Genomic DNA, 12,220 nt, shown 5'->3' on the forward strand with positions numbered 1-12,220 from the left:
GGGAGTCAGCCAGGACCTGGCAGCAACCCACTGGGCACAGGAGTCCTGGTTCTGGTCCGTTCCACTCATCTGAGCCAAGCTAACATATGGAGAGGTGCTCTGGAAGAGACGTGTCAGGAATAAGATCAGCTGTTGAACAGTGCCAGGGTTCTAGTGCAAAATCTGCATTTTTATTAAAGACATATTTTGGAAGGCCCATTCAAAAATACATTGTGCTCAGTAAAAATTAACCATTTCCATGCTGATAATTAAGGTAACCACAGGATTTTTTTTTTCTCTTTTAGAATATTTACAGCAACAATAGAAATTGTACAGAAGTAAAGAATGGAATACATGCTCAAAAAAAATTTGGTAAGGTGTACCAACAACATGATACAAAGGGTTGTATACAAACACTTTACAAATGGTTTATTAACTTGCATGAAATCATCCTTAAATATTCAACACATTTTAAAATCAATTTGTATTCCAGGATTAAAAAGGCTAACACCACAACATATCCCTTCCACAACAGAAAGCACGGTAGACTTAAAAGTTTGTGCGCTTTAGATTTCTAATAGCTGTTAAAAAACATCAGGGAATCTTATCCATAAATTTATAAGTTTTGAAAGCTGCCTCCTCAGCCTGTTAATCTGTACTGGCAGATAGGGAAAAAAAAAAGATTTTCCTAAATTTAATTTTTTTTTCTTTCTTCCAAATGTCACAAATTTAAAATGAAACATTCCACAGTGGAGACCTAAGCAGTCCTGGAATTCCTTATCAGATTAACCAGATTTTAAAATGCCTGCATAGAATTTCCAAAAATATTATGGTTTCTGGGAAAATTTTAGCTTGTTGGTCCATATAACCCAAATATAAAGTTACTTCTTTCAATTAGTCATATCCTTCAGTAGTATCTTAAGATGTGCACTAGCAAAAAAAAAAAGAAAGAAAAGGAGGGTCGAGACAGTTCCCTATGCTTAAAGTTTTGCCATGTAACCAAAGAGTAAAAGCTCTGCCACTGGATCTACATATCAGGACCTACATATCAGGAGTTTACACCAAGAGGTTCATATCCTATAGGAAACTTGAACAGCAGTTTCCACCTTGTGCTAAGAACATGCTTCATCTTTATGCTAATGGAAAGCTCTTCGACAGCAGCTACTTCACAACGCATTTCTACACCTGTACAATTGAGATGCCACCTTGCATTTCTCAGAACGGATCCAGAGAAACAATGCCCTGTGAAAACAGAGACCTGGTGGAAGGAAAAGCCTGGTAGGCAGTGGGTTTTGGTGGGGGCACAATGAGGTAAGGTATCTCATCCAGATGAAATGGAAAATTAAAATTAAGGAAATCCTGAGCAAGTCTAAGGATAGCTGTTTGAGTAAAACAGCAAATAGGGTGGAGTAGTAGATAAGGCCTCTAACTCCCTGAAAATCTGCACTAGAGAAACAACAAAGAACAAGGCAACTGCAATATTTGAGAACCACAAGGGGAAGGCCAAGGGAAGACTGCAAAGCAGTGCAAAGGATGGCACTGGGATTCTGGAGAGAGCTCAGATGGCTTGGAGGTTTCAGAAGTATTTCAGATGAAGGCCCAACAATATTTTATTACATGGTTGCTAACAGTACCTAGAGGAAGAATCTTTTTAGATGTCTCTTCAAAATTTGGAGTCAATAATAAGCTCAGAAGAAACAAACCTGAACTCAACCACATTCTGCAAGAGAGAGGAGGTAGATTGACTTGCAGAGAAGACAAGAGATGTGTAGTCATTCTTAGGCTAAGACACAAATTCCATGTTCAGGCTCTTGGGTCATGTTTCAAGAGTCACTTTTGCCCAGCTGCATATTTTGCATGTTCTTTGAGAACATTTTGTTATGTCTTAAAAGAGTCTGAGAAGCAATCTGATTTGGTGGAATGAAAGCATCCAAACATAGTGGGGCCAGTCCTCTCACACTTCACATGCATCTTCCACTGAGTAGGTCAAACCCCAGCTTTTGCACCAAACAATTGGTGCACACAAGGTCACAAATCCGTATCCAAGCAGAACTCAGAACAAGTAAAATTCAGACCTAATCCATCAGATTTATCTATGCTGTCTCATGTGGTAGTTGTTAAGACACTCCACTGAGAGAACAGATGACCTAACACAGCTTTTTTCTTACAATTGAAAGAGGATCTCCTGTAAGATGTGCTAATTTTAATGAAATTTGCTTTGTGATTGCAAAATGAGGAATCTTCTGTTTCAGTACAACATTCAGTACAGCACAAGCCTTCACTTGCCTAATGAGCCTGAGCATTGATGCACTGCTGCTGCTTGACCATTTGGAAAAGGTGCCAACATCTAGAACTTCCAAGTTTTGTTATATTAAAAGGGTTTACTCAAATCACCCCCTTTAAAAAAAAAAGGCCAGAAGTTAAATGGCTTTTTTCCTCATTCATTACAAACCCAGTTGGAATGGTTAATATCATGATACCATTCGAAAGAGCTGTGCAGGGAAAGGCACCTGTTATTAAATTGTCTTGATTTGAAGGTTATTCCAAAATGTTTACACAGGGCACATCACCTTTCCAACTATCTTCTGTGGCACTCCTATTTCAAATGGTGAGCCTACTAACATGAACAACAGCCTGGATGCATTGTGATATCACCCCGTTAGCAGATGTAGTATGCATGCTGGCTGGAATGGAAAAAAGAAACATTCATTGCCACCCTACAATTTGCAGTTTATCATATATGGCTATCCTTTTCACATTCTTTGTATGACTGGGATGCAATTATTCTCCCAGCTCTAGTCTGACAGTGATTAACATGTACAGAATTAATTACATGCAAGTATTTTGAAGCATGTCTCACTAACAAATCATTACAAGACAACAAAAAAATGAAACATGAATAAAAACTCTAACACTTCTAGAACACAGCTCCTCTTTAAAGTGGCTAGGTTTTGCCTTAGCTACCTAGAGCACAACAGTGCCTTCAGAGCTGTATAATCTGTATTCCCATAGGTTCCCTCTGTTCTTATAGGGAGGTCTACAGAATTGTTGAGAATACATAGCTTTTTCTGGGTGAACCTAGGAGTCTACTCAGCTAACACCTCATAAGCTTTTGAAGAAAACAAGAAAAGGCTGGTATGTGGCTTTTTAAACAAGTGAGAGTAATCTCTTAAGAGATCTAACTGCAATGATAAGGAAGGGGAAGAGCCTACCACAGGCCACTGCTTCCTGAAGAGTCTCTCCAGCCTTGGTCCCAGAAACAAGTTGCTGTGGTAGAGAGAAAGGTGACAAGCCAAATGACGACCTGAGGATGCCTCATGCACTTGGAAGTTTGAAGCCTGCTTTAATACTGATCTAAAAGAACAAGTGGTGTTTGGGGAATGTTTTAGGAGACAAATCTGGGATCATTGACTTCCTGCCAAGAACTCTGCCCAGTGCTCTCCTGGCAATCTCTCAGAGGGGCAACAGAGCTGGGACTGCAATAAACGGAGCAAAAAGCGGTGAACAGGTCAAAGGGACTGCTCTCTGTGGCCAGGTCTGTTGAAAGCAGATGTTGTTCTAGGTTAATACATTTACATTGCAGTTTAAAACAACAGCTTAGACACTTACACAATTTCAGTTAGGATGATCTTAAGGTGCTTTTTTTTCAGTTAAAAAGAGCTCAAGAACTGAAACATATACACAAGTTTAGGCAGCTTGAGTTCTGTAAAATGACTACAGTTAATTTCTGAAACGTAGTTTCTTTTTTATTCACATCATCAGTGATGCTATCAGGCAAAAGATTGCCAAAGAATAAAATACAGTTTAACTAGGATCCTTTATAGTAAATAAATCTATAGAGCATGTAGTACAGGACTCACAGACCAGTGCAAAGGAAAGCTCACACTTAACAAAAGCATTTGTTCTGTAATTCTCTTCCTCTTTATTAAGTCAGAAAATCTCAGTCACTATAGTAAGACTCCTTTGAAAATCTCAACAGAATTACATTAGCCATATTCTAAATATTGGGAAGCTAGACCAAGTTAAAAATACAGAATTCATCCCAACTAGCATCAGCTGGCCGAGCTACTGGAACTTCTTTCCAATAGAAGAAAGAAAATACTACATACATTCAACACAATTTAGTATTGAACTGAAAGCTACTACAGTTTGTTGAATTCAAGAGGAAAATGCAATATGAAGTAGAAAAAAGTTTCTGTAAATATGGGCCACCAAATACTCAAACATTCCTTGGGTCACCTTTGAAGATTTGCTAACTACTTTAAACAGCTATATGTACAGTCAGGGATCACCCTGATTTAACTTAATGGGTACGGAGAAAAAAATCCTTTAGAAACATTTTTCCTTGCTAGGAATTGTAACAACCACATAGAGCCCAGTATCATCATCCCCAGCATGAAGATCTTACCAGCAAGCTAAAAACCTTGTAGAGGCAAAAGGATACATATCCACAAAGCACAGAAGAGTCTAGACTGAACATTCCCTGTGAGACTGAATGCAGAATCATCAAGGTTGGAAGAAACCTTTAGGATCATCCAGTCCAACCATCAACCACCCCAGTCACCCCCAAACCATATCCCCAAGTGCCACATCCAGATGCCTCTCAAACACTTCCAGAGTGGGTGACTGCACCACATCCCTGGACAACTTATTCCAATGCCTGAACACTCTTTCAGTGATCTTTTCCTTCCTAATATCCAATTTGAACCTCTCCTGGCACAACAGAAGGTAATTTCCTCTCGTCCTTTCACTTGAGACATGGGAGAAGAGGCTGATCCCCACTGGGCTACACCCTCCTTTCAGGTGGTTGTACAGAACAATGAGGTCCCTCTGAGATTCCTTTTTCCGGACTAAACATCCCCATCTCCCTCAGCCACTCTCCTAAGACTCGTGCTCCAGGCCCTTCACCAGCTCTGTTGCCAAAGAAGAGACATTCAAACTGCACTGCTTAGAGCCCCACTCTCTCAGGCAGTGCTTTTGTGAGGGATTTCAGTGGCATCAGCCCATTTCAAAGCAGGGCTAAAAGGGCTCATGTAGCTGTGACCAAGCAGTGAATCTTACAGAGACTGCTAAAATAAGCTGCTAAACTCTGACAGTGATGACAAGTAAATATCACAATATCTTTCCTGGATGCCCACTGAACCTAGAAAAAACTGAATATCCTTTCATGTCTATTGTATTTATATATGCTATATATATGATATATCAATACAGTGCATATATCATATATAGAGAGATATTATATATCATATCTAGCTATAGAAAAATCACATGCACATTTCTTGCAGGCAATTGACAAAGGAAGAACTCCTGGTTTTGAATTTTTCAAATTTAGTAGACTTATTTTTAGTCCTGGACAAAACTGATATAACATCCTTCCACACTGTTCTTTCTGACAACAATTTTTACAGTAGTGGTGCCGAATTTGCTGTTGTTAGAACTTTGGTATGACTCAAGAGGTACTGAACAGCATGTCCAGTTTGCATTGCTATCCAAGTCGGAAGTTCAGCTTTTACTGCCTGGCTGCTTCTGTTAACTTCATCTATGGCTAAATCATTCAATTTACATTCAGGTTAATCTCTTTTTTGGAAAAGACAGTGTATTTGCAAGTACAGGTGTCTTATGAAGACAGCAGCTAGAAAACAAAGTATGCTGCAGAGCTATGAGGGAGTAGAACGAATGTGTTTGAAAAGGAAAGATTGTATTGTTCTGACACTACAGGCCTGGCTCTCCTCTTATTGCACAAAGTTTAGACTGGCATAACTCTTTTGACTCCTACTGGCTCACCTTTGATTTACTTTACTGGTAGCAACAGAGGAATCAGGGTGAGTATTTGCTACACTTGACATTCACCAAGGTAAAGGCAGTTTTAACTATGTTGTACAGGAGACTGGAGCCCAAAATCTAGTGTTTTGCTGAGACTGGTAGCTGAACTGGGTATGGGAATATTTGGATAGTAAGACCTAAGGAGAAGTCAAGTTGCATGGCAACCTTCTCCCTCAATATCCAAATATCGATTTGTAGCTTTAAATACATCCTGAAATATAATAAAAAGTGCAAGAGTAGTTTAAATTCTAATACAGTGTTTATCTTATTAGTTAATAGATTGCTAGAGATGTAAAATACACATATGCATAAAAGCTTATACCATGATCTGCAGTGCCATGCTATTCTTAAGTGTCGAAGTTTTGCATTTCACTTGCAATTCATGCTGTGTTTCTTTGGTTTTCACCCCTGCTATTAAGTGGAAGAGCACCTGCTTTTGCTTGTAGTAACGGGGCACTTTATCTCTTTAGAAGAAACAAAAATTTGGTACTGGGGCTCTGTGCTCTTGATGCAGATGCAGAAATCCCATTAATATTACTAGGAAAGCTAAGGACAGGGGAGAACATACCACATTTAGATTACTGTACAGTTCTGCAGTCTCTTACATTTAGCCAATACTTCCAACAAAATAGCCCATAATAAAGCTTGGAATCAAATGCTGTCTTTTGTTTGTTACCAGTAATGCCTGTAATACTGGGCTCTCATAGCCAAGCAAGATCCATACTGTTACAGTCACATTTATATCCACATTCAGCTTCCTTTTATTAGAAGTATAATACTGCACTTTATATCACAAATGTATAAAAAATATGGCAGATAGTGTCATAACAATACTTTTCTTTTAAATGGGTATATTTAAAAAACAGACAGTTATTTTCCATTTATATATATATTTATATATAGAATAAAATACTCCTGATGCAATATATAAATGTTACTGTTAGTTTTTTATAGAAACTACTGTAGCTGTTGCACTGCTTCACAATGTTTCAAACAGCTCAAAATAACTTTACATTATAACATAAAAGATATGATTATAACAGTACGATATTAGGTCATCATAAATAAATATTACAAATCTATCAAATATGGAAGTTTAAAAAACAAATTTAAGACATACAATTTAACTTTAAACCCTTAACAGGGATACACTTTTATCACATAAACCCCACTGTTTTAACTAGGCAGCAAAAAATGTAGTAAGGGCATAGGCCTAGACAATGTTTTCACCCTTATAAGTGCCAATACATACCAGAAGTCTCCCAGCTTTCAGACAGAGATGTGCACTAAGCTGGAATGTAAATGAGAGAAAATGACAATGCATTTTTCTCCCTGACCGGCACTCTCTGCCTGGCGTCCAGTGACATTTCTGATGCCTGGTAACTCATAGTTCCACTCGTGTTCCCGCGTCATCCCTGACTCTCTCGTGGTGCTGAACAGCATAGCTCCACATGTACATATTGCACACCTGTATAAAGCTGAAAATGCAGTCTTACCATCACCAGAACACCACCGCTCCCCTACGCTGCTCTCCAGGCACCCTGGTCTGCGTGCTGGAGCGCCACTACAAGGCTGTCTCCTTGAGATCGTTCAGGTTTGGCATTCGCGAGCGGTTCGTGCGGCTGTAGGTGTGCCCGTTCTGGCCGCTCTTGGAAGGCAGCTGCTCCGAGTAGGGGGCCCCGTCGCTCACGCTCCTGGTGACGGGGGACACGTGCCAGGTGGGCTCCAGCTGGCTCGGGATCTGCAGCGTTGGCCGGCTCTTGGCCTGGGGCTCTGGCCGCACGTTGCTGCTGCCGCTGCTGGAGCTTTGACTCATGGGGTGGATTCGCACTTCAGGAAAAGAAGCTTTGGCTGGCTGGCTGGGTAAGGGCTGGAAGCGGGGCTCAGCAGCGACAGGATGGTTTGAAGAGAGGTGTAAGAGCTTCCGAAGAGATTTTAACGGCTGGCTCTGAAAGACACGCAGAAAAGCTCCATCATATCAGACCTCCCATAAAAAAGCTGTGCTACCCTAAACTGAATATCTTAAACTTTACAGGACTTCTTCACTTTTAGTTCTTATTTGTTTGATATATTTAATTCCAAGCTATGACCACACACCTGAGAAAATGTCTTCTCATCACAGTCCAATCTATTAGCTACCTGAAAAGATGGAAGCTTTTCTCCCTCAGAAAAAAATTGCTCCCGTTAATTATTTTCTCCTTATTTCCTTTGAAAATGCAGGCACAGACAATTGTATTAGCTGTCCATCTGTCTGCTATTAACTTAAGAACCTCAGCCACATTTTATGAGGAACAGATTTCAGAAATACAAGTTCTTAAAAATGTTGTGAACATAAATTAGGGGTTGGAGTGAGTCTTGAGTAACCATCTGCACTGAAACAAGGTCTGGCAGAACTCAGAAGTTACATATTTTGTTTGCTGGCAGCTGGGTGATAGGCAGCTCTAGCCTCCCGCAGCTTCTTTCACTGGTGAGCAAGGTGAAGGTGAATGGTGATACAGGGTTACTGAAAATGGGGAGCCAGAGCCTGGGGAAGCCTGAGTTCACAAAGTGGTATGAAAGCAGCCTTGTTAAGTTCCACAGCTCACAGTGCAACTTGTTTCTTCAAACACTGCAGCTGCAACAAACCCTCTTCAGTTTCCAATGTGACAACAATGGAGCATGGCACTGACACTCCCTCCCAAACACTGCCCACTGAGCTGGGTTTAGAACTGGAGAAAATAAAGTTGCACTAATGCAGTGCTATGCTCCAAAAATGTAGTCTGCTGAAACTGCAGTCTGTGCCAGCCACACTGTGACATGGCCTCGATGCTTTGGTGACCACTCAAGTATCAAACTCTGCTGAGCAGCAGCCAACCCTCAAGATTCACCATTCCTTACAGAGCTGACTGGAGGGCTTCTGTACAGCACTGCATCACTACCATGGACGTGCACTGAAACACTGCCTGCCTGTAATACAGAAACATAGCTAATATTTCAAAGGGCTCAAAGACTGACACAGGACATTTAATTTCTCTTTTCATTGTCATTCATGTCCACATTTAAAAAAAAATTATGCAGGACTGCAGGTACATCCAGTGAGCAAGGAATTAGAAAGTTGGGAAAAAATGTCAAATGCAATTCTTCTACTCACCAGAGAAAAAGCTGTCAAGATACATCAGTGATATTGATATAAAGGGAATTGATAATGCCACTTACATGAGGCTGGATTTCTGTCATCTTCTCAGGATGCCAATCCTTCTGCCTGCTGCTCTGGTGATTGGAAGAATGAATGGCTTTCTGTAATGCCAAGAGATCCTGACCTTCAGTATTAGGCATCTGCAACAAAATATTCAATACTGGTCTCCTAGCATTTTCTTAAGAATAGCTGTAAATAATTTCCCACAGTTAATTACAGAACACAAGTGAAGCCCATTACTGCAGCAGAATTGCAATGACCTCTCAATAATTCTCCCCATAGTAAGAGCAAGTAGCTGTGGACGTCATGCAGATTTGCTCTACCCTCAGCCCTTAAAGCATTCACATGCTGTTAGTGTTATTTGCTGTAAGAAAGAGCAGTTAAACAAGGCCTCAAAAATAAAATTAAAAACAAAACATTGCTGAGCCTCATCTTCATTTAAAAAGCATTCCATACTGCAGTTAAGACCATGGATCAGTTCTATAAATTTGCTCCAGAGTGAAGCAGACCAAAATCCCTCTAAACTGATCTCCTGACTGACATCACAAAACCAAGAGCTTTCTCTGTTCCCATCTTTCTTCTCCTCCACAAATATCCCAAACTAAAGCAAAAATTAAGAAACAGCTGAAACTTTATGGCAGAAAGATAATTTAAAACTTACATGTAGCTTTTTATCTCATTTCAAGAATTCTAAGTAAAAAGAGGACAGTCAAAATATAATCTATTTTTAATACAAGCTGTCTTTTATCATGAACAATCAGGACAAACAAAAATACAACAGACGCATGAGCTAAAGTTCTTTCCAGATAATCCATTGTTAGTATTTGATTTATTTAAATTTTTATATATAAAGGAGTAGTTTGTATAAAATTATGTATTTACAATACAGTTACAAACCAAACTAGGTTGATTTCTTTCCTGAATGAAACATAATGAGACAGTTTAATTTTAAACATACACAATTTCACAACTATTTCCCTTCCTTAGTCTTACTCCCAAGGCTCATTCTCTCTGGAACTGTGTATGTTACATTTTCACTATATCAAATATTATAAAAATTGTCTTAGGCATAATCTGTTTCAACAAAACTGCCAATTTTACTTAAATTTATTGAACTGGCCCAAGATACTTAACTGGCATGAAGAGGAAGTGATACCATGAAAATAAACCACATGCTGCTGTAGTCAGTAAAACAAATTTACTGGAGCATTTTACAGTGTTACTGTACTTAAAAATTAATACCATTGGTAGAGTGACTACAGGAAGTTTTTTCAAAGAAGAACTATGCTTTAAATTATTCTTTGAATTAAAAAGAGGAAAGAGGGATTTCTTGATGCTCGGATTCTCGCCGTTGGTTGAGTCTGTCTGCAATATAAGACACAAAAACTAAATGCATAATATTTCAATTCAAGAGATCTGCCCCTTACTAAATTAACTTTTTTTTTTTTTTTTTTTGGTTATTCAACAATACATGTTATCAAGCCTATAATTTGCTTCTGGAAAATACAATAATGATTGAAAAAAGCCTATGGAACAAATTCAAGGAACTCAATGCATGTAAAAAAAAAGGATCAGCACACCTATTCTTATATTCATGTTCATCAGGAATACAGAATGTGTTTATTTCAAAGGCTTTTGGAAATAACTGGTGACTCTTGTTGACTTTACTGAGCTTTGAATTAAATCCTGTAACTCTGGCAATCATTTGTATTTCTGATAATGACCTAAAGCAGTATGACATTTCTTATTTTTATATAAAGAAACTATTAAAGATCCACTAACAATAACAGGAGTTGGTTTCAGAACGAGCAGTTGATAGTTACTCCAGGGGGGAAAAAAGCCTTCTATTTTTAACTTGCAAAAAGAGCTGAGGCTCAAAGATGAATTATTTCAGTATATGCCATTAGCAACTTCACATACAGCTGCAAGTACACTGGCTGTTTTATTTTAGTTTATGGAGCACAACCAAAGAGCTTACCAGTAGATGAATGAGCAAACAGAACTATAAGGTACTAGAACTATAAATGGGTCTATTTCTCCCCTGCTCAGGTGCAGACAAGCATAGGACACATATATTGTGCCTTGCATTTTCCTGTCTATCAGAAGAAATCTTTATTGTGCAATAGAATTATTATTTGACTAAATACAATGACAAGTGCACTACCAAAAGCATGGGCTTTCTAACAGCTTTCCCAGCCTCTAGTTTCCATCCAAGTTAATGAAAATCAATAATTAGCATAGCTTATGTTTAAGAACTTTGTGGTCAGAAGAATTTCTTGTTTCAAATTCAGTAAATTAAAAGGGAATGAAAGCACTGCTAAGAGAAATGCTCACCTGAAACTTTTTTTTCCAAAGCAGATAATTTCTTCAGACCCATAGGTTGAAATAAGTGCCAAAATCTGCAAAACTTAGGCTCCTCTGAAAACAGTGCCTACTGACACTGTGTACAACCCTCATGGATATCAAATTGTTGTGTGGCAGATGACACAAAACTGTGATTCTAACAATCCTCAAAAGCTTTTGCTACATTACTAAAACACTTCAAATGATGAAAAGGAGAATGGATAAGAACAGCTCTGCAAAAACAATACTGCAAAGAATTCCCATAACAGGCAGTAACAATTGCTAACCCACGAGGTACTGCATCTGGAGAACTCCAGGGAGAATGATTCATGGGAGCAACCTGCAGGAAGATCTGGGATCAATTCTAGGCTATTAGATATTTTGAGAATGATATTACGAAGATGTCTTCAATCCAATTTCAGGTATCTTTTACAACTCCTGTGATGATGATCACCAGCAAAATGAGACTTGCCAAAGGATATCAGAAGTAAATCATAGCTAGCTTTTATGTGCTTCCTAGCTCTGTGACAGTCCCCAGGTCTAATTTGTTATTTCTTGCTGAAAGTCTGTGTTTGAGTAAATAACTGGAATTTCATATTTGTAGGACTCTACATGAATTGTAGGTCTCAGGAAAAAACCTTGGGTAGTAACAAGCTGTCTATTAAGACTTTTAGTAGGAATTCATAGAAAACATATGTATAGTTGAAGAGCTAATATTACAAGTGCTGTGAACAACTTTTACTACTAACACCAAATCTGGTGCTGAATTAAAGGCAGTAATTTTATTTTGTGCTGGAAGATCCTAAAAACTGTCCCAGTGTTTGTTAGGTAGATGTCTTCAACTAAGAGATGACAAAGAACAAAGAGCAGTGTCTGAGCCAGACACTTGTACACACA

At 38.8% G+C, this 12,220-nt stretch overlaps 1 protein-coding gene across 4 annotated transcripts in view; it reads right to left on the minus strand.

Annotated features, from left to right (window-relative positions):
* Window positions 1–2,383: 2,383 nt before the first annotated feature.
* CDKL5 (cyclin dependent kinase like 5) overlaps window positions 2,384–12,220 on the minus strand; it is a 124,777-nt gene continuing 114,940 nt past the window's right edge. For 3 of the 4 annotated variants that reach the window (XM_064407579.1, XM_064407580.1, XM_064407582.1), the window contains 3 exons: window positions 10,223–10,345; window positions 9,001–9,120; window positions 2,384–7,753 (listed from right to left, as the gene is read on the minus strand). In XM_064407579.1, coding sequence (XP_064263649.1) covers window positions 7,370–7,753; window positions 9,001–9,120; window positions 10,223–10,345 — 627 coding nt within the window. In that variant the 3' untranslated portion in view covers window positions 2,384–7,369. The remainder of the gene's footprint in view (window positions 7,754–9,000; window positions 9,121–10,222; window positions 10,346–12,220) is intronic. The other variant, XM_064407581.1, reaches the window with a different exon arrangement.

This window comes from Passer domesticus, chromosome 2 (assembly GCF_036417665.1).
Source record: "Passer domesticus isolate bPasDom1 chromosome 2, bPasDom1.hap1, whole genome shotgun sequence".
Classification (NCBI taxonomy): Eukaryota; Metazoa; Chordata; class Aves; order Passeriformes; family Passeridae; genus Passer; species Passer domesticus.